General features: G+C 38.4%; 1 protein-coding gene across 13 annotated transcripts in view; it reads right to left on the bottom strand.

The window, feature by feature from the left end:
* Window positions 1-699: 699 nt before the first annotated feature.
* The window catches only part of ARHGEF3 (Rho guanine nucleotide exchange factor 3), a 96,483-nt gene continuing 74,355 nt past the window's right edge, over window positions 700-22,827 (bottom strand). For 6 of the 13 annotated variants that reach the window (XM_086846809.1, XM_086846812.1, XM_086846810.1 and 3 more), the window contains 9 exons: window positions 11,915-12,022; window positions 8,847-9,017; window positions 7,039-7,101; window positions 6,661-6,757; window positions 6,483-6,559; window positions 4,882-5,139; window positions 4,548-4,718; window positions 3,825-4,011; window positions 1,861-2,944 (listed from right to left, as the gene is read on the bottom strand). In XM_086846809.1, coding sequence (XP_086702935.1) covers window positions 2,604-2,944; window positions 3,825-4,011; window positions 4,548-4,718; window positions 4,882-5,139; window positions 6,483-6,559; window positions 6,661-6,757; window positions 7,039-7,101; window positions 8,847-9,017; window positions 11,915-12,022 — 1,473 coding nt within the window. In that variant the 3' untranslated portion in view covers window positions 1,861-2,603. Of the gene's footprint in view, window positions 949-1,860; window positions 2,945-3,824; window positions 4,012-4,547; window positions 4,719-4,881; window positions 5,140-6,482; window positions 6,560-6,660; window positions 6,758-7,038; window positions 7,102-8,846; window positions 9,018-11,914; window positions 12,023-22,033; window positions 22,339-22,827 lie in introns of those variants that run through there. The other 7 variants (XR_015275148.1, XR_015275150.1, XR_015275149.1 and 4 more) reach the window with 4 other exon arrangements.

Genomic DNA, 22,827 nt, shown 5'->3' with positions numbered 1-22,827 from the left:
CACTCAGAATTTTACATTTTACCCATCCCTTTTGGTACAATTTATTGTCCAACCCAACCCCATCTCTCCACCACCACCTTCCTGCCACAGTCAAAAGTCATCCTTTCAAAAGCAGTGGCATTTTAAAAGTGCTAGAACTAAAACAAGCTTACCAAATCCAGCATGACTGCAGTACTCTTAAACTGGAAAGCTTAATCCTTAGGGTGATTTGAAGAGAAAACCCCAACATCATTAGGATTTATTAGATCAATCAGTAGTTAAGTGCATGTCAACCACAAAGCACAACCAAAACACTTGCACTCCAGAATGCTGAACAGTGAATTACAGTAAACAAATGTAAATTAATCTTCTGAGATTTCCTGGCTGGTTGGTGGCTTCTGCATACCCCAAAATTAAACATTTCAGTTGTGACCCACAAGGAATTATGAGGGAGAAACTGATGACAGGACAATAAATTTTTGCTCCACCTATTTCCTAAAGTAATTATGTCATACAGAACTTTGGGGAATGGGGTGAATTGAGTGCAATGACTTGTTTCTGTTATTACTGTGCATTTAGCAAATTAGATGCAAGTATATAACACTTTATAAGAAACAAAATACAGGCTTTGATCATTTATATTAAAACCTCACTGCATGTACCACTGAAATCTTTTTGTAGTCTTCTTGTACAACCAACCAAACCAAATAAAAATCAAAATGGTTTAATGTAATTTATTTGAAATGCTTCCAGAAAAGTTCAAGGCCATTATTAAAAAAAAAAAAAAGTCAATACACATTCATTCATTCCTTCTTCTCTATCTGAACATTTTACATTCTTTTTGCTCTTTTTTTCAACATTTTTGCTGAACAACTTCCCTATGCCTTTTCTTTGCAGATTTTTCCTTTCATCTTCACTGGTATATTCTTTCAGCTCTAAAAATGAAGCAGTTGAAATAAATTACAATGCCTGAAACAGAAAAGAAAATTGATTTTTTTTTTAAAAACTATAAATACAGAAATATGTTCTATAGGGTAAAAATGCCATTTTTTTTAAAAATAAAAATACCTTGTTTTATATTGTTTATCATCTTGTCACACTGATTTCTGTAATGCACATCAGCATATATATATGTAAGATACTTAGTAAATTTTATGTAAACTTGTAGAACACAAGAAAAAATATTTTTGGCAATAACTTAGCAGTTTTTCTACTTTTGTTGTTACAAGTACTTTGCACAGGTTATCTTGTGTAATACCAAGAATCATTTAAAATTTGTAATATATCATTTTCATAGCTTACCATACACCACTGGCATTCTTTCTTACAGTAAGAAATAAAATACTACCCAGGGATTCCTGAAAAATAACAGGATGTTCAACTATGTGTTTTAGACTGCATTTAAGTGACTCATCTGCTTCTCATCATTATGAGTAGGTTAAATCAGCCACCAGAAAACACAGTAACATTTCCAATTACAGTACGAAATTAAATGCAACAAAAACTTTTAAAACAAAACTTGAGGAAAGTAAAGAGGATGTAATGCATCCTAAAGGACAAACAATTCCCTTTTTGTTTAAACTCTCTCTACATAATCCCACAGGGTATTTGTAGAGCACCATTTATATAAAATCATCACTTAGTTTTAAAAACCAACTACATGTAATTGTAAACAGACATTTACAGAAAATTAAAAGTTTTAACATTAGTGGTGCTTAAAACCAACAGTGGAGGTCAGTGGAGTGCAAAATGCTGAAGAGGGCCTATTCACAAGCAAAAGCTCCTTTCCATTCTTACAGTTTGGGATAATATATATATATATTATAATATATATATATATGGCACTGAAAGCAAATTACCAGCTTATTTACAAACATCCAGTACTCTCAGCATTTCATTTAATTCAGTGCTGGCTGTAAAGGTTTGGTTGTGGTCTTTCCAGTTGATTATTTTTAGCATTACATGCTTTGAAAAATAAACCATCTTACTATGCTGACCATTTGAAATGTCCATATTTTAGTAAGTTTGGCTGCTGGATCTTAGGACAGTGCTTCATTTTGAAAAACAAATCCCTAAAGAGTCCCTGGTTCCAAGGCCCGCTGTTTATAGTTCTTGCTGATTTAATACCACAGGAGTTTGGATAGGTTATTACAAGATGGTTTTCTTTCCTGTTCCAAGAAACTACTTTTTCTTTCCATGCCTTTAAGAAAACTTATTATCTTGATACCCATCCTGAAATTCCATATTAAGTCCACATCTTCAGCTGCCCCTTTAAAGGGCAAATTAAATACTTAAATATAAGGAAAAGATTATTTATGTAATGCATATATAAATAGTAGTTCAGAAATTCTGTTTACAGCAGGACATTGAGAATAACTGGTCAAGTACCTCTTTCATCCACCTTGGGTGTTCATGGAATATAATCACAGGACATGAGTCACAAGAGATTCCAGCTTATACAGATGGGCAGTTACAGTACGACACTCACAGGTATTAATACAAGAACTGCATTGACATTGTCACAAAAAATATTCTAAAAGTGCTTCTCCGAATGGTTCCATGTATGGAATGCAAATACTGTACAGGTAAGAGACAGATTTTCTTCCAGGAACTGTAAGCTTTTGTCAAACATTGGTTTCTATCTGCTTTTCGCTCTCACAAGAGTTCGTCTGCTCCATGCGCTCGCAGTCGGCGCTGAGCTCGCTGGTGTCCATGCTACAGTCTGACTCACAATCCGACTGCTCCATCTGCTCCAGGGCAGCCTCTCCCTGGGCCACTCTGCGTCCATTGGGTGACACAAGGAAATGTGCTTCCAGCCCACCAGCCTTGCCTGCACACGCAGCCTTTTCCTTGGCCTGGCGGATGCAGTTTAGCCACTGCTGCTTGTTGAAGGAGTCATTGGCTTGAAGAGAGTGAGTCTGGCTTTGGGATCCATTTTGGAAGCTGACTCTAAAGAAGTTTTTGACTGAAAGAAACAATACATATAAAACCCCTGAATGCTTTGGCTGAATGGATTTTTTAATCAAGGAGTATATTTAAGTAACAGAATCTGCACAATCTTTGCCTTAAGGTCAGACCAAAGAGAAGAGTCTGGGCGTCTCCTTGTTTCTGAGAGAAGACCACAGAACACCGCAAGCACTTCTAATAACTTCATATTGCTTGATTAAGTAATTTTGGTTCTGCCGTGCATGAGCTAACCACAAAGCTTAAAGGGAATCAGCAAGATTAAGGCTTCTCCCACACTTTAATGCCTCTCGTTCTACTTCTCTGCAAAGCAGATTTCCAGAACTTTCACTGAACGCAGCACCCTTGTGCCAGCCAAATCTGCCTCATCTCTTCCATTCACTTCACTAATACAGTGGATACATACAAAAACCCTTTGAAGTTTTGACCAGAAGATATTTAAAGGACCCTTGTAATAAAAAAAGCATCTTCATAATATACTTAACCGGAAAGACCCTGAGTACTAAACTGTCTGCCAGCTTAAAGAATTACAGAATAGCAATCAATGTCTCCAGTATAAGGAAAGGCAAAACAGCTGAAGCTCAAGATTTCAAAATACACTTGCTAACTTTGCAGTTTTGCCACTACAATCTGTATGTTCTACCCTTCTCAATTCAGTACAGTAGTAGGTGTGTGGAAAAATTCTATTATTAATATAGTGAGATTTGAGAAAGAATTGAAAAGAAACAACTTAGAACATAATAAACCAGTCTGAAACAAAATTCAATATGTTGGATGGAGCTAATGTTAATTTTAAGAGAGAACATTCGGATGTTGCATTGGCAGGTATCTTAAAGTTATGATGACCCTACATGAGCAAACACAAAAAGCTGTTGTCATACTTCTCTCATTGTTGCTGAATGCTCCACGTATGGATCCACCCAGGCGCACCTCTCCATCCTGCAGGTCCTCCAGCACCAGCTCCCTGACAGGAATTGGCTGCCGGTACAGCTGGTAGCAGAGATGGTCATTGTGGGTCACAGCCCGAGTGATCACCAGCACCTCTTCAAAGAGGAAGACATGCAGTTTCTGTTAAAAGATTAATAGATGATACAGCATTATTCCTTTCCTGAAACATCATTAAACCAAATGGAACAAATAAAGTTCAACGAAAGATGAAAATTGCCAGTTTCTTCCTGCTAATTTGGTACTGTACTACCTGCTTGACCTTCATCAGGTAAACCAGGGAACAGCACCTGTTTCATCTTTCCCTCTCAGCTGTGTGGTGAGACAGGACTCTTCCACTGTATTGCATAAACATGCTCCATAGAAGCAATTCCAGAGATGAAAAATGCACTGCTTACTCTGTTGCTTTGTAAAATTAATTTTCCCTAATTATTGTTAGGATCCATAAGAGACAGAGATATATATACTCTTATGTTCTCCCTATAGAGATACTTAACAACTAACAAAAAAGATTAATGTTATATATAATAATTAATATTTATCAACTTCCTATATATTAGAGGGTGATGTTTCTCTCTGTGTGCTCACAGCTCTTTTAGCTGTCATGCAAAATGAAGTTATCTTTTAAAGTTATTTATGACAAAATATGTATTTCTTACCACTCCCCTGTTGTTCTTCAGTTCCCCATGACAACACACAGCACGTGAATTATCAATCAATGAATCCCTTTGGCCTTCTTCAAGATAAATAAGTCTCTCTTTGTAATACTGGCATTCAGATTCACCAGTCTTTATGTTGATTTCAGCCACAATGCCCTGAATTATATTTATCTGCAGAAACACAATGAAAACACATGAATTTTAATTACAGTCCAATATTCAGCTGTTCATATAAATATTTGCTTTTTTATATTTTATGTAGTCTCCCTTAATTCAGTAATAAGCAAAAACTGCTATAATCTCCTAAAAAACCCCAAGCGCAACAGTAACTCACAGCTTCTTCCAGATGCTGTTGATCTGGATGATCATTTGGTGTGTGTCTTAAAATTTCTCTGAGCAGTAGTGGGTATTTAACCAAACGGCTTCTGGGAATGTCAAGGAAATTCCACAGGTCCAGCTTGCGGCTAAAAGGAGACTCCAGGCAGCGCTGCAGGAAATCTTGCACTCTGTGATCTTGTTTCTTGTGATCCAATAAAGCTTTGGCTGCTACTTGATTGCTGCAGTAGCTGTCGTAGGAGTTTAGGCATGGAAGCTGAGGAAAGAAAAATTATTCAGTAGCTGAAGTAAAGCACGATTTCCTGCACTGAAAGGTTCAGGTGATTCAGGACATCAGAATTCATGCTGAGACTCTTTTAGCTGGACATTTATCCACAGTTTATTGATGTAACATTTCCAACAAATATAACCTTTACCAGGGTTCTCACACCACCTTGCTCAACATTTAAGTAATTTAGAAGCACTTACTCATCACTTAGATCCTGCAGATCTCCATTAAAAATATAAATTACTGAAGACTGAGCACTATTTAGTGCAGACAACACTTGAACACAGAAACCTGGCTTTAATTATGAATGGGAATAAAAGCCGAGGAATTCCCAAGCCTGGTCTTTTTCAGATCAGCAAATTTCTACAATCTAACTTCTATATTGCCCTCAGGAACCTTGACCAAACTAAGATGACAAAACTATATATATAAATCTGAAAAAGAAAACCAAAACAACTTGTCTGCTGATTAGAGCAATGTATACATTCACTAAACCTGCTGTATTAACACCGAATATGCAAAACCTTTCAAAAAAGGAAATTAGACTTGAATAGATTTGAACCAAGAGAAGCTCACTGATGTTCAACACACATCAGAAAATATATTTTAAATTACTTTACGCAAAGAAAACTGAGATTATTTTGACATTTACAAATATTTTATCATTAATTATTTACATTATGTACATTATATAATGCTTCCCTTGTTGACCATAGGCCACACTTTCACATAGAGCTGCTAAATATCATTACCTAATTCCTTAAAATTTCAAGCCTTTTTTTCCCTGCTAAATTTTACTCCTTACATTTACTTAAAAGCATACTTCTCATGTATCTAAAACCAAAAATAACTCTTTTTGATTGCAATGAACAATTTTAACAACAAAACTAACAAAAGCTATTTTCAGTGTTTATGCTGTTGGATGCTAGTGAACACGAACCTATCTACTTTATATTTCATGAGGCAGCAGCACCTCTCTTGTATCCTTATCTGACTTTCCAAGGAAAGCAGAATGGAAACAGGGACAGATTCTTAAAGGACCTACCTAAGAAAAAGTCTAGTCTGAGTCTTGATTTTTATTTAAAGTATATTAAATAGTGCTCAACACCTGAATAGCAAAAACTTTAAAAAAAAATACCCCAATCTAAATCTTTTCATGGAAAGTCCATGAAAGGAGAAAATACTCTATTGTGTCTCTAAATAGTTGCCTCACCTTTTAAAACTTCTTTGAGAATATCTTTTTGACATGTTACAGAAAGGAAATTGTCTGAGAAAAATTACGTTACAGCTCCAAACCAAAGTCCCAAAACTGATTATAAACTCTGCCTTACCCAACCCACAAGGATGTGGCCAACACAATCTGTTGATCCATCAGGTTTCCTGACTTCTTGAAGTCGCCTAAGAAGATCTGAGAGTGAATAGTAAAAAAGAAGAGAAACCTGACTTTAATAAACCTGACTTGAAATCTGTGTGCTATATTCATGCACACAAAGACTATTTAAGTTTTACCTTCATGCAGAGGAATTAGAGAGTCCAGTGTTCCAAAAATTTGGTTCAACTCTTGCTCTGTCATTATGGAAAGCTTCAGCATTGGGTCATGATAAGCCTGAAAAGAAAAACAAACATTTGTGATTTGTTGGTTGCAAAATTCATTACAGAATTTAGTGCTCCCTGTAAGTCAGTTTCATAACCATGTATTAAACTATCAATTTCATAAAAAAAAAAAAAAAAAGGCAGCACACTTAAGTGTTTCAGAAAGAATGGGAAGATTGAAATATGCTTTGGATTTTTTCCTCTTTTGCTGTCTTAGCAATTATAAAAAACAAAGTTTTAAGTGTGTTCTAAACCATTTAGTACTCTTTGTTGTGGTTTGGTTTTTAAACATACCTTTTTTGCCAACTTCAGGTCTTCTATCAGGTCTTCTTCTCCCTGGGAAAGTTCAAATATAGCCTGTAAAAACAGACACAAATGTTAGAAAATATCTTTATTTAATCTGTGGTCCACTTCCTCGGTTGATGTTACATTTTGAACAGCTGTCTTAACACCATGTAACAGCATTTCTCTGCTAAATCTACAGAAATAAAGTAAGGCTTTATTCCATAACTACAGAATCAAGTGCATTTTTTCTAAAAAAGTTATACCAGAATGTTCATTAAAAGCTTACCTCAAATAGACAAAGCATATTTTTTTGTCAAAGGGTTGTGTTCCCAGATGTGGGAAACTACCTTCATTGTGGTGTTTTGACTTAACTGTACCTTAACCACTTATACAACTGTTTACATAGGAGTTTGTTATATTCCATTTTATGTTTTCTGCCACATCCAGTGGCAGAAATTATAGAGGAGTCTACCAAGTAGGAGACAGATCTCACTTAAAGCATTTATTTGGTACTGGGCACTTTTATTTTGGTACCAGTTAATTTTTTTGTTATGAAGGCTGAATTCTAGTTAACTGTTGGCTGATGTTAGAAATCCTCTTAAAGCACATTTGAGACTTTAAAGCTGGCAGATTAAAAATAACACCATGCTAATTCACTAGTTTATCAAACCCCCATTGTTATTAACTTGTTGCCTGACTTCCTCCTTAAACTGGGGTACAGTAAGAGTTAAGGACTGTTTAGGCTAGAATTCCTTGCTTTACAGTCAAGGCTTTCAACCAGTATAAATCATGGGAGCCCATGCCCAGCTGGAGCAGATTCCTGGGGCTCAGGACCACCCATTTGTCATAGTGCAGCTCACGGGCAGCAGGTCAGTTCTCCCTCAGAGCACACAGCATGGGAATAAACACACAGCAGAACCCTCCTGCTAAACTTGATGGGATACAGCTCACTTATTTGGGTTGTACCAAGGATCCTGGCTCCTGCCTTCAGACAGCAGTGTCTTGCTGTGCAAACAAGTTTCTACAGTTCATTTTCCAGTAAGCTGCCTTTGAAGTTCTCAATTAGAGATGTATTTCCTATGAATTCCTGTAAAATGTTAAAATTTGCAAAAGAAATGCTTGACACTACTGTTGTTTGATTTATGACTCAGTCTCTGAAACATTCTCAGGGAGATTGTTACAAGCTTTGTTGATACTGCTAGAAATTTCTTTAGAAAATAAAAATACCTTGATTCTGAAAAAGCTCCATGTTGACTATAATATGAACTATTTAGACTTTGTCTTGTCTGACACATTAAAACCACCAGCATGCTTCTTTTTTGCTTTGGAAGACACATCTTTTGACTGGTGTGTCATCTTTCTAGCACTGGAAACTTTCTCAAAGACAGTCTTTTGCAAAAGGGAAATGATAGTGCATTTTTGTGTGTCTGTATCACCTGATTTTTCCTGGCACAGAATGCTCACCTCACATTACTAGAACAACAAAATGAAACACCAGAATATCAACCATGACTACAGAAAGTGTCAGACAGAACACGCACACACATGCAGACAATCACAGGACAATATATCTCAGTAACTTTGCGTTTGTTAAGGAAATACGATGAGCTGCTTTTTACAAAGGTTACATTAATCTAATATAGCTTGAGTCATAAAGACTAGAGATGGAATTCTGCTTCTAGTGGAGGTGGTGACATGTTTTAATTGCAGGACATCTTCAAGTGCTATCCCAATGCCTATGAGTATTCCCAACTCTACGCTTTAAAGGCGACTTTTGAACATTAAATTTATGGTTAAAAAAATATCTATATCTATACCTCTTGCCGCTTGATTTCCTTGGATGTGAGCATGTGATTGACACAGACATCAAAGGTCTCACTCCACAGTTTGCTGTCTCTCCTCTTTGTGTTAGCAGGGGGCACATTTCGAGACCACGGCCGTGGGCTGAACAGGTCGGGGCGACTCTCGCTGCGGAAACTTATGGACCGCTGGGAAGAGAAAATTTGGTTTATGTTACAACAGTTTCATGTTAAACCCTCACTTTTCCCATTTTCTAAGGAATTCATACACATAGTTCAGTACAACAAATGTTCTCTGATCAGTTTTTACATTGAACTTCACAGCAACATTTAGTACCAGGAATGTAAGAGAAATTATTTCAATATATCCTCATGGAAAGGCAAGGCCTCCATTCCTGCAGTGAACTTTCTCTGTGTCCTGTCCTCAACATGAACAAAACTTCTGCACTGCATTCCCATACGACAAGCACAAAGAGTGTACACAGGGATAATGCAGAACGGTGCAGCACTCTAAACTAAGAGAACTGATAAATACAGTTTCAATTCTGTGAACAGGCAGTAATTACTCATACATTTCACATCTGCTTCATCAAAAATTTAGAATTAATGCAAATATTAAACACTCTACCAGTGTATACCAGCATCTCTGTATCAACTATGTGGTCTGGTCCTAAACTTCAATAAAGCCACCTTCAGTTTTAGGAGAGACTTGAGTTCAAATTGCCTGTAAGCTCTGAAATCCTGAAAAGGATTTCAGGCTAAGGATGGATACTTTATGCTCTTACTATTCTATTTTGAAAAAGTTTCTTTTTTGCTTCATTAAAATGAGAGACTTCTTTTAGAGGTCATACCTCTGAAGTGCTTAAACTGTTTCACATAGTTGAAATACTCTACATTTTTATTGTTATTTAAAACTTGCCTTACATAACAAAATCAGCTTTCAATTGCCTTGGGTAACAATATTTAAAACAAAATAAATTCTCTCAATTTCCATATTGAAAGCAGCATATACAAAGGGCAATCTTCTCTGAAGATAAGAGCCCATGAAATACAAACAGAGCCTATAAATACTATGTTTTTACCATATCAGAAGACATGATATAAATGAAAAAACCTGTCTTTTAATAGAAGCCATTCTGAGTTGGACTTGGAAAGACCTCAACAATAAACACACACACACCCCTTCCAAAACTTTGCGAGTCAGGTGCTAGTCTTCCTTCAAGAGTTAAGAAGATACAAAAACACATGTGCAATTACATGCTTAATTTACACTTGTTATAATAAGGAATCACAGAGCAAACTCAAATTAGGCAATATTTTGGGAAAAGTGACCTTTCACATGCACTGAGAGAATGTTCCCCTCTGATGCAGGAGAACACTCCATACAATTCTCCAGAACCCTAAACTGTCCTCATTGGGCAAAAGGGACACAAAGAGGCTGAAAGATTCAAAATGAAACCAAACTCTTCAAAATCCTGCTTGGTTGTTTGCTTAGCATCCTTACTACCTAGACACAATAAGTATATATTTAATTGATTTCTGTCATACATCAGCCTTTTCATTAACCATACAAAGATGATGAAACTAACTAGCTTAATGAGGGACACAGGACTGAGGTTATTTATTAGTGGAATAGAGCCCTAAACTGAAGTTCTACCAAAAAATTATAAAAACAAGTTTGAACATACTCTTATGCTACCTTTGCTTTGTACTTGTCAAGAAGGACAAATTAAATAAATAATTAAGAATCAGTCATGTGATAGAATACCATGAAGGAGCTGCAGGAATGTCAAAAGAGCACTTACATATCTTCAAAATATTTTCCTAGTTTCTGGCTTCCTTAAAAAACATGTCCCACACACTCTTTAAAAATTATGGCCCTGTGGGATGATTAAAATTTTTGTATAATTCCAAAAAGTAATGGAGATGGGGAAGAATCCATCCACAACCTGTCATCTTGTTTACCATATTTCTCTGGTGGCAACAGATTTCCCTGGCTGTTACAAGATTGATTCTTGAAGGGTCTATGTGTTAACAATGTTAATTAATGCAATTAACAACCCTTAATTAGAGCTGCAGTAAAGCAAACAACTTCATGTACTAGGCAAAGGCCACTGCTGATCAAAGCCCTGGCATTCAGAACTGATATTAAAAACAATTTTCTTCTTGAGGATTTTTAGAAATTTTTGGTGTCCTAAGATAGATAGAAAGTAATTTGGACTCCCTACTTAAATTCAAGACACACTGATGAAAACTGAAGTTGCAGAGGAAGCCAGCCAGATTTCAATTTCTTTCTTCAGCATCAGCTGGAGTTCTTTTTCTGATCCTATTTTCTGCTTTAAGCCAAACAGCACAGCTGTGAATAAGACCAGGCATCATAATAAATAACACCAGATCATAATCATTAGTCTAGCTTGATGGAAACTGAAAATACAGCTATGAAATATACTGGATTCCCAGGTGGATTAACAGGTAAGACTACCTGCTTAGCACTGGGTATCCTGCAGCTACACAAACACAGTGTAGCTGGTAGAGATGCAGCTAACAGCATTTTATTGGGCAGCTGGTACACACTGCCCTCCATGACAGAAACAGAATGACTACAAATAGTCAATAACAAAAACAAACAAACAAACAAAGGCCCAGAAAGAAACCCTGAAAGACTTCAAATATTTTTTACTTGGAATCCTTATGAGAAATAAGTATTAATATTAATAAGTATTGGAAATAAGTGGAACATTGGAATGAAGTGAAGTATGCACAAGAAAAATCAAATACTTCTATAATCAATAAAATATGCAGAACATGAAAAGTTGCTAAGAACATTTATTAAAAAAAACTACAGAAATCCCAGACGAAAATGTTTCACCTCATGCTGCATGCTGAAAGTCCAATAATGTAAAGAGGAAGTCACATGTACAGAGGTAAGGAAAATCCTATGCAATAAGCTGTTTGTTTTTTTTGTGGTGACGAGGTGCCAAGCCTGTTTGGCACATTCCAGTGGCAGGTGTCCACTGCACCCCTGCTCCCAGGAAGGCTGGAAGGAGCTGCAGCTGTGTGGGAGCAGCAGGAGCTGCTGGCATTACCTGCAGGGTCTGGCTGAAGCGCTTCAGCGGAGTGGCTCGCACAGGAGGGATGAGGCTGGCCAGGGATGTGACTCTGGAAAGAGGCTTGACCCGTTTGTTACTGGGCTCCTGCAGCACAGGGAAGAGGAGGGAAAGGAAGAAAAGGGGAGTGTGAGCGTAATCAGATAAAGATTGCTAACTGTTCTGCTGATTTTCCTAAGAAAGCTAAGTTTGTAGCAAGAGTGTTTGCAAACCTGGTCTATAATTAGGGCATTAAACAAACAAAAGCTGTTTCAAACGCTGGCAGTGACAGAGTGCTCCTGGCTGGTACATACAGGTCCTGGAAACAGATGAAAAATGTAATGATGGAAAAGCTGGCATAGCCAGGAACAGGGAAAGGAAGGTAAAGAAAGAGAAAATAATTTGATTAACTCATTCTTAGCAGACAGATTTTCAGCAGTGCTCTGCAGCTAATGCATGTTATGATAATCTTCTCACTGAAAGGAATACTTTCAAATATAAACATTTCTCTGTGTGCCTTTGCTTCTGGCACTGTCAGCACGTGAATCTATTCAGTTAAATATATTTTCTTCCAGAATATATAATTTAGACAAAAATTTCTAACTCTTACGGCCATTGAATACGTGTTCTTATAAAAGTACTCACATATACAGGCAAACACATTAATAACATGCTTACATACACTTATTTTATTGCATAATATATAAAGGAAAATTAAACAAAATCTACCATAAAGCACTCAATTCAATGCTGTTCTTTTCATATCTATGTTAATAGCACAACAGCACTCAAAGTAATGTATAACCAAAATAATATGCTACTTGTCCTGCAGAGATATATTTTTTTTTTTTTAATTTTTTTTAAGAGAAATCATAACACAGAAAAAAGTGATTATAAATACATAAAAATAGAACAGTTACCCTTGGCTTCCTAACCTCCATCTGACATTTAATGGATCTCGAACAGCACATGCAAAAGGCAAAAGAAAAAGAGCCAAACCTTCCAAGTGAAGTTAAAAACCCCATCCAACACCATATTTCAATGACATCCTAAAGCAGTTCATCTCTCTTTTTCAGCCATGCTTATAAAGTTTGTGTAGGTTTGCTATAGGTCCAATTGTCTGGACGTAGCTTTAAGAAAAATGAAGCATGCCGATTATCCTTTTCTTCAGAAACACAAATCCTTCTGGAAATAATGCAATTTGTCATTCTTCTTGATACCAAATAATAATAAATCTCAGCAGCAATGATCACCATCTGTATTACTGGCATGAAAAATTCTCTTCCATTAGTGAAATAACAGAGGAAAGGTGAGAAGCAGCTACATATTTAATTTACTTCTCAGCAGGCAGACCTGGAAATCCATAAAAGCCAGCTGAGATGAGCGACAGTGTTTAACCCTCTAGCAAAAATAAAGTATTCCATCATACATGACAGCTGGCATTAAGGAACTGTAACAGTCTAAAGCAAGTTAAATCCTTATCTTCATCACTGCACTGTTATTCATAACCCTTCCTTTTCAGCAACCATGTCTTTGAGGCAGGTTTCAGAAGGAGCATTTTTTACGTCACTGCAGCACCACTCCGATACTTATGTCAAGCAGCAGCGTCCCACCCCCTCCCCCACTCCCCAAAAAATAGGAAAAATCCTTGAGATTCCAGGGCAATTCTTCTCTAATTGATAGCACAAGCATGAGCCGTTTCTGGTTTCTGATTATTCTGAGTGCCCAGAGCACGGCCCATGGCAGTGCCAGCTGGTCAGGAATGGTGCTGCACTGCAGTGCAAGGACACGCAGCCCCGGCCGGGCCGGCAGTGCCATGCCAGCAGCACAGCTTGTGCCAGCAGCTCTGCCTCAGCAGCACAGGGCACTCAGGCACCAGTACCCCAGCCCAAAAGCAAAACCTGGAAATGAACATCGTAGACTTTCCAGGAGATAGGAAGAAGAGGATTAGGATGAATAGAAATTATTACTCCTTTATGCTGTATCCCTTCTGGTATCCATTGCCCCCATCCATTTCAAGGAGAAAAGTGCTAAGGCAGTATAATTTTTACTAATGTTCATGATGCAAAACCTCACTGAAAACAGCGACTGGTTTTGAAGATGATCTCCAAGCACAGTTTCAGCCACCATCAAACATCATTAAGACCTTCTGGAACCTCTTGCTGTGAGCCACTAGAGGCTGGCTGTTCTCCCAGCAGACAAAACCAGGTCAGATTACTGCAGTCCTGCCCGTCTGTATCAGCACCCCACCTTGAGCTCTTCCTGCAATCTATCATGTTCCAAGATTTCACATGGAAAATTCTGACCAGAATTCAGAACAGTTAAATACACAGTCTGAATTTAGAATTCAATTTTATGGAAATGAATCAGCATTATTACAGGATTCTTTCAAATAACATTGCTTCCAATAACTTCAGAAGCCTGAGACTTTACACCTTTACCAATCAGCTCTGAAAGAAAATTTTGTTAATCATAAGTTCTTAAGTATGAGAAAAGCATTTCTGAATACTCCCAATGATTCTCCCCTTTATTAGAAACTGAGTGGTAGGTTAAGATACTGAGCTAGAAATGAAAACTCATCAAATCTTAAGTGTTCCAGGTGTCATTTTATTCAGAGAAGTCTCACAACAAAAGCCATCAGCACTGAGTCACCCTTTCTACAGTAGAAAAATGGAGTTTGTACAAATAAGGCTTTGACTATGCAATGAAAATATAAAATTACCAGAGCAATTCCAAAACTGTCATACAGTAATATTGAAATTGCTGCACATTTGATCACAGGATTTCTGCTGTACTGTCTGCATCCATTCTGCCTCTGCCTCTCCTTTCCTCAGCACACTCATTCTCAAGCTGTGTCACCTCTCCAAACCAGCATTGCAGAGAAGCTGAACAAACTACTGAGACCAACAATCTGGTCAGGGAAAAATTCTACAGTCAAGGGCAATTTCTGAACAGGTGGGTGTTTTTCTCACCAAGGACTCTGTTTGTCACAGCCAACAAAACAAATGGAAAGAGGAGACTGTGTGAACTGTTCTGCTTTAACCAGAGATACTGACCAGAATCTGCACTTGCACATTAGTGAATATGTTCATTATTTCACTAATTTGTCTCTGAAAATTCTCCAATTTTCCAGTTAACCAGGAATCCCACAGCCATAAAATCCTTTGGTGTATGACTCTTGAACTGTGTGTGCCCAGCATGAGGGGGCTCCATGCACAGCATGCACTGGCAGAACGCATGTCAGACTCCAGGCCTGTCCTCTGAGTGTGCGCAGAAGAGTCAGAGCTGCCAAAGTCACCGCTCCTCCTCTCCTCCTGCCTCCCCCCTCACTGCTCAGGGAACTCAGAGAGGATTTAGAGGCTGCATTCATTTGCAACAACCATCACCTGTCCAGACTGGGAATCAGGCCAAGTTATGACAAAAAATTCAGGAGTTACAATGTGCTGCCTGACCTTTTAAAGCCATTATGATTGGTATTTTAAAAAAAAAAAATTCTGAGTTTTGAAATTATTGCATGTTAGACTGTATTTTCAGAGTTATGAAGGCTTGCCAAAGCAATATGGGAAGTAAGTTTAAAAAAAAAGACCCAGACTACAGTTTGGCAGAGTTTCTAAAATGTGGAGCTGGTATATGTGAACAAGTAACATTAATCTGACAGGGCTTTAAATTTGATATAAGGCTAAATAAAGCTGAGGGAAACATGAGTGCAGGAACTTCAAAGGCTAAACAGTCAAGTGAAGTCAAATTAATACCTGACTAGGCTAGAACAATGAGCAGATGGCTTTTGGAGGGAGCTGTATATTTGAACTCAAGATGACTTTGGTAACATTTGAATTCAGAGAGAAAAAAATTTAACCTGCAAACAAATAACACCATGAATACGTGCAGGTTCAGAAAGAACTTGAAACTGTGAACAAACTGATAAAAGAAGCAAATTTGTGTCCAAAATAGAGATAGTTCTGAAAACCAGACAATGGATATTTCAAACACCTACTATGTCTTTCTTAGTACATTTCTCTAATATACTTTTCTAGAGAATTAGTAGGAAGAAAGACTAATCACCATAGCATAGTCAGTAATTATCACCAATTTAAGATGGGAAACTATCAGGAAGTTTCAAAGATGCCATGCCTCTAAATTAGCATGAAGGACACAGTGCTTCCAATTACTTTTTCATTCTTATTTACTCTTTATGTATAGGTACAATTGTACCTCCAGTATCTTCTGTATATGAACCTCTAATCCAATGGTTTAGACTACTGAGTAAGCAAGGAAAGCTCTTATCTTTTAATGTGTAACTCAAAAAATGACCCTTCTGCTGTGGGACAGCAGGAAAACGCAGCATGCAGCTCCAACTACAGCATCAGTGGGAAGCCACACTGACAAGACTAACAGCTGCCAGCTCCCTTTTCAGTAAAGTCTTTTTGCCTGGCGGAACTGAGTGAAGTCTTGCTTTCTAAACTGTAATACGGTCATTTCAAAATGACAACAGCCTGACAAAAAGGTAACTTTTGTATCATTATTTTGAGTCTGATGCACAGACCCAAATGCAGATCACCATTTAAAAGCCTGAATCTAGGCACACAGCACCTGCTCCCAGGGCAAGGCTGAGCATTCAAACAGCCATGGAAGTGTGTTAAAGCAGAAGATCCTGTGAAGAATTAGGCACTTACATTAGCTGCAATGCACTGACAGCTAAGTTCATGCTATTTCTGGTTCTTCATTAGTGAAACTGGCACCTTATAATTGGTTATATTGTACCCAAGAACACACTACACAGATATGAAAGCTTCCAGAAGGCTATTTAGGGGAAGAAGGTACTACTTTGGTGATCTTCATCAGCAAAATTTACAAAAAACACATTCTTTTACTAGTATATGTAAGAAATGGAATATTCACAAAGTTCAAAGTAGAGTGAGTTAAACCCATTTAACTGTATCAATCAGTTTTTGATACATTATCTTTCAAGACCACCCACAGCTTAATTATCACACTTTGGTGGATAAATTACTCTAGCAAAAGACTGCTTTTAATTTCCTAACAAACAGAAAGAAAGGAAACAAAAAGAATGAGGCCAGATTCCCTCCATATTGCCCTAAGAACATCAGAACCAATGACCTGGATAAGACATGCTGAATAGTAGTCTAGGTGCCATATAAAAGATCTTCACTTGTTCCAGTACCTCACTTCAAAATTCTTCCACTCTGTGCTCCTCAAGGGCTTAGCCACTGATTTCCTGCCAGTGGAGAGCAAATTATGTTCACTGCTGCTATTATGACTGTTTTTCCACCTGACTCTCCCATCTCTTATCAGCAACTTCAACAACAGTCTCCATGTCAGAGGACTTGTGCTGAATCCAACAAACAAGGGAAAATGTTTCCCTGAGGGGCCATTATTCTCATGTCTGCTGCACTACTGTGACCAGGATATTGTGTTGATTTTTCTGGTTGTATTTAAAACCAAACTCAACAAAAGGAACTTACAGAGGTTTTTAACCAGCCCAGAAAATAAGTGCTATGTGAAAATAGAAGGTACAGAAACTTAGCATTTTAGAATAGCAGAATTTATCCTGTTCACCTTTAACCTTCAAAGGCCAACTGACCTTCTCTCAACCCACACATAATGTGGCTGAAACTGCCACTGCCTGTTAGAATCTCAACTTACTGGAGTTCAGCAAGTTCTAAGACATCTACACCAGTAATTTTGGATTTAAGATAGCTACCTTGCTTAACATTTTATAAAAACATGCTGGTTACCTTTTTTCCTTTTTTGATGTGGATCAGGACAAACAGACATCTAGAGCATTCATTCTGTGCTATGGGAGCATTCATTAGGGAAAAATGTTTTAACTTAAATTAGTCTCAAGAGCGTTAACAGTGTAATAAATAGAAGACACTGTAAATTAAAACAGTACAGTAACCTTTGTTTCAAACCTAATTCACAAGAAGTGCCAGTAAACTCAAACAGAACCACTCTGTTTCAGATTTCATGTAACTGGCTATATTTCCATATGCCTTAAAGGTTTCCATACTTTAAAGGTTATTAGTTTTGAGCCAACTTTATAAGGGTAAGTCAACATTTGTCATGGCAGGAAGCCCAACAATATTATTTTTGTTAGTCTGCTACTAGTTAAATTGGCCTCAGATTAAATGGCTCTAATAAATGCCCCCAAAACCTGGAGTTTAATAAAAAAAAAAAAAAAAACACATTCAAGCTCTGTTCCACAGGATGTTATCAGTATTTAACCTTCAGCAGGATAAAAAAACAAAACAGGTTAAAATAGAAGAAACAACCTGTGTTATAACAGTCCTTAACACAGAAAACACTTAAACCTAAAAATAAATTCAACCAAGCATCTCAAGCGTTATGTACCTTCAGAGCGAAGCAAGTCTAAAACCAGAAAAACATTCCCAATTGATTTTGGCACTAAAAAGACTGGACTTTTATACTGAAACAGCAGAGAATTTGCTTCATAGTATCTTAGAAAGATCCTGACTGGAAAATTATAGAACATTGCTTCTTCTAGAACTGAGGTGTATGGTCAAGAAAAACAAAGTAGCTGACTCTAAAGCAATTCTAAGTATAGTTCAGTGTTGTACAAATGTAACTAAATCATCCACACGAGTCCATACTAAAGCCTGGGAGAGGCATCCTGCTACTAAAACTGCCAGCATCTCAAGGAGAATTTTTTAAGCAATTTTAGTAAATAGACACAAAGGCAACTTGATCATACAATAAAGCATGTGCTTTGGTGATACAATTTTCCTTGAAACCCATAAGGTCCCATGCACCACCTGCACTCCCTGATGGTAGCAGGAAGAAGTGTGTTATTCCTCCTCTGTCAGTCTCCTCAAAACCAGTAAGCAAACAAAGGAAAACCCAGAGATATTTTGTTTTAATCACAGCATTACAAAGAAGAGAACCTGAAATGATAGCTGGGGCACAATGAAGAGCCATTTAAGGAAGTGACCCAGGCAACTAATGTAGAGATGATTAAATTCTGCATTTCCTCTCATTAGAAGCTGTTTGTACAGGCAACCTAAGAAAGACCTTTTCCATTCTGGAACTGACTGGGTATTAACCTGGACTGACAATTAACCAGCAGATATCATACAGTGACTTACTGAATGGAAAAATAAAGACAAGCTGTTTGTTTCACACTGCCATTAAGCAGAGCAGGTCAGCAATTCCAAGTGCAGGGGTTTGACATGTTTCCAGTTACGCTGCACATGAACTTACCTCAAATAAATTATGTTGAAATACGTCAAACCTGCAACTTGCTAATATTTCTTAAAATGAAATACATACATTTTGGAAGATCAAAGAAAATTCAAGACTTGGAGTTTATCTCATAATCTTTTGGCCCCTCTCCCTCTGGCTCCATGCCTGGTTCTCCTGTTAATGATGTGCCATGGCCTAGAGGCCGGTGTGTTCCCCTTCCTATTCCCCATCCTGCACTCCCCACCCCAAACAAACAGTGTCCTGAGCACCAGGCAGCCCAGAGCTCCTTCACACCGGTGCTGGGAGGATGGCAGGAGACAACAAAAGACAGGCCGCAAACAGCCCTGACTCCAAGGTCTCCGATTCTGCACTCTAAGAGCTATAAGCAGACATACAACATACTGGAGATGCCTCTGTTGTAGTTTTCAGACTACTAAATCCAGGTGTCTTGGATCCAACTGTGTTGGATCCTGTATGGCACAACAGGACATCCTTACTCTGAGTAATTTGGGAGTTCCTTCCTATGACTTCACATTCAGACCCTTTAAACCTCAATCTGTGGCTGTGAATGCTCCTTCTCACCTGCTGCCCACCCAGTCTGGGTGTTGGCTTTAGAAGGGGTGGTAAGGAAGTTGCTTTAACCAGTGAAACACGGAAAATGGTGTTTCTCATCGGGAAATGGTGTGGGGTTTTTTATAACTTGGAGTGAGCAAGTTTCAAATTTTATTATTTCTATTTTTGAATTATAAAAAAGTTGAGAGGAACCCAACACATCTGTACTGTTCACACCTAGAATTGTACCACAGGATTTTGTGTGGGGCATGTAATAATGCAAAGACCTTATAGTGTTTGCCATATTAACTCAGGCACTGCAGTGTTTTGCTGCCCTTAAACTGCACTTAAAAAGAACTATGAAAACTGGACTTGGACTAGAATTATAGCTTTTTATCATAATCCAGATTTTAGTGTTTACATATATTTTGGAAATTTCATTTGTCACTGTTTTGTGACTGTGCAAATTTGCACAAAGTTTATGCCAAGGGAGCTGGTGTAACTTAAAGAAAGAGCTGGAAGCAGAAAACCTCAGTTCGCTTTTCTGCCACTGACTTGTTCCTCAAAACATTTATAAAGCAGAAAATTTGTTCTAATCCAAACATACCAGTATGTATGCACAATTTGAGTTATTAAAAAAACAACCAACTTCACATGTTAGTAACTGGAATGACACTGGCGTTTGCAAGGGCAGAAAGGCCCAGTTCGGGCACGGGAGCGCTCTGCTGCAGTAACACGCAGCTGGGGTAGAAGGCGCCCAACAGCTTTAATTCCCCTCGTAAATACTAAAAGCTGAAACAACAGCCTAATGTTAGAGCTTAAGGATTTCTCCCCCGTAGAGATTTCAAAGAAACAGGCTGCACACACTAGTCCTTATAATGCCTTTCCCAAAAAGCAGCTTTTATTTCTGCTTTCTTATTCAATTTTTTGAACTGGTGGGTTGTCTTACCCTCCTAAGACAGGATGTTTAAAAATTTTTTTTATCAGAATTCTGGAATCCCATCTTGCTCTCAGAAAACAGAACAAAAACATAAGGATGCATTTTCTTATTCGTATAAAACACAAGCTGTTTGCACGTTGTAATTTTGATTGATCACATCTGTTACTCGATACTTCCTCATGCTCTCAGCTTTCATTGAGTCTTTTTCTTTGGAATTTGATTATAATGGAGCTGCTCTTTCTAATTGTAACAGAGCAACACTCCAACTCTTCAGATCTGATAATTTTCTTAATTTACAAAAAATCCCTTCATGCAGTAAAGGCTAAAACCATGGGGTTTTTTAATATTACCATTAATATAATGAGTACCCTTGACAAAAACATTAAGTACCTAATAGCTTGTGTTTTCCATAGATGCATACACACACACACACTCAGGGTGTCACTTTTCAAAAACACATAGCTGAAAAGAATTCCACTTCCCTTAACCTCAGTAATTAAGTCTCTCTATGTAAAAGGACACTGAAAAGCAAGAGTGCAGCATCATCTCAGTTCTTAGCTAGAGGATCATGATTAAATAAGGTCACTGGGCTTATGTTACTTTTACTTTAGACCTGTTCAAGTGGGGAAGTAATTAATCTTTGATGGAGGTGTATTAAATGAGCCCTACTTAATAAGCTGTCTTCAAGTTACCCAGCAAACAAGATTAATAAAGAAACTATATATTTAAGTAATAAACACTTTCAGATAAATGTTCTTCCTTTCTCCAGAGCAGTCAGAATCCTTAGTGTCACTGTTTCTTTCCTAAACATAAACCAACATTAGCCTAAAGTATCAAATATTTAAGTTTTTCACAAGCATTTCTGAATTTGAGTTAGTGAATAAGATTTTTAATGTCACTTGAAAGGCTTCCATGCTTTTTAAGAAATAGAGCGGTCAATCTGCTGATAGGGCGGGATTTTCAGTTAACTGTACATCAGATTAATCTTTTGTTTATTGTGATGAGGAAAAGGCAGTTAATGTAAATGGCATCTTAAAGTTAATGCTTTAAGACACCATTTTACTGATTCCCTTCCAGTTCCTACTTAAGTTTAACAATTTGTAAGTAATGCTTAGTCCTGGAATAAAATACAAATAAATCTATTTAAGCTACATAAGTAAAGCAGGAATGTCTCAATCAGGTATTTTAAAGATGACTTTTCCGAAAGTGACAGACAACAAAAATCTAGATTCTGTTTCTTTATTCCGAAAGAAAGGTGAATACGTAGAGAAGGCAGTAAAGGATGCCTAAACAAAACGGATGTCTATCCATTCCCTGCAGCCAGTTCTCAAAGCACGTTACTTTTCCCCACCGCAATACAGGTCACACAATAAAGACAAATAAAGTTGCAACCGTGTCAGCAGTACCTCGGTCTCTTTAGCTGGGCTGGCCACCGTCTGCGCTTCCAAGGAGAAATTTGCCCTCTTGGCGGACAGGTAGAAGGGGTAATCCTTGGCCACCATGGTGGCTGCAGGAGCGGTCTGTGCTGCGAGCGCCGGCTGTGTGCGAGCGGCGGGCGAGGGGCGGCGCCGGCCGTGCCCGGCCCCCGGCAGCGCGGTGGCTGCGCTGCGCCCCGGCCCGCGGCTCGGAGCGCATCAGCCGCAGCAAAGCAGCAGCGGGCCGGGCCGGGCCGGGCCGGGCCGGGCCGGGCGGGGGACGGGCCGGGAGGGGCGGGGTCCGAGCCCCCCACACCCTCGGGTTCACAGCGCCCGCGAGGAACGAGCGCCTTTGGCCTCGCTGTGCGCTCCCCTTCTCGCTCCCCGCTGCATTAACAGGAACACGTTAACCGTGCGCTTCCCGCAGGATGACTGAGAGAGCGCCCGGCTCTCCTGGCGGCCGAGTGTCCGGCAGGAGGGCAGGAATAACAGCGGTCCCCAATGGCACAGACCCAAATCCACACTGGGCTCCAGACCTGCACACGGCGGTGGCACCTGCATTCAGTGCGCTGTGCTCCCGCGGATCAGAGTGGGAATCTGCATAATGTCACATAATGCCACAACACAGAGCATTGCTTTTACTCCCTCCCCAGCCATCATGTTACTTTCCATATTTTAAAAAAATATCAAAAAAATGCAGCATTTTATCTGATGACTACATACAAGTCTTAGCTCAGGATTTCTGAAGCTCTGAACAGTTACTTCAGTCATATGAATGTACACCC

This window comes from Cyanistes caeruleus, chromosome 11 (genome assembly GCF_971803275.1).
Source record: "Cyanistes caeruleus chromosome 11, bCyaCae1.hap1.1, whole genome shotgun sequence".
NCBI classification, from domain to species: domain Eukaryota; kingdom Metazoa; phylum Chordata; class Aves; order Passeriformes; family Paridae; genus Cyanistes; species Cyanistes caeruleus.
Note: the sequence above shows the minus strand (reverse complement) of the source record. Positions and strands in the feature narration are given on the sequence as shown.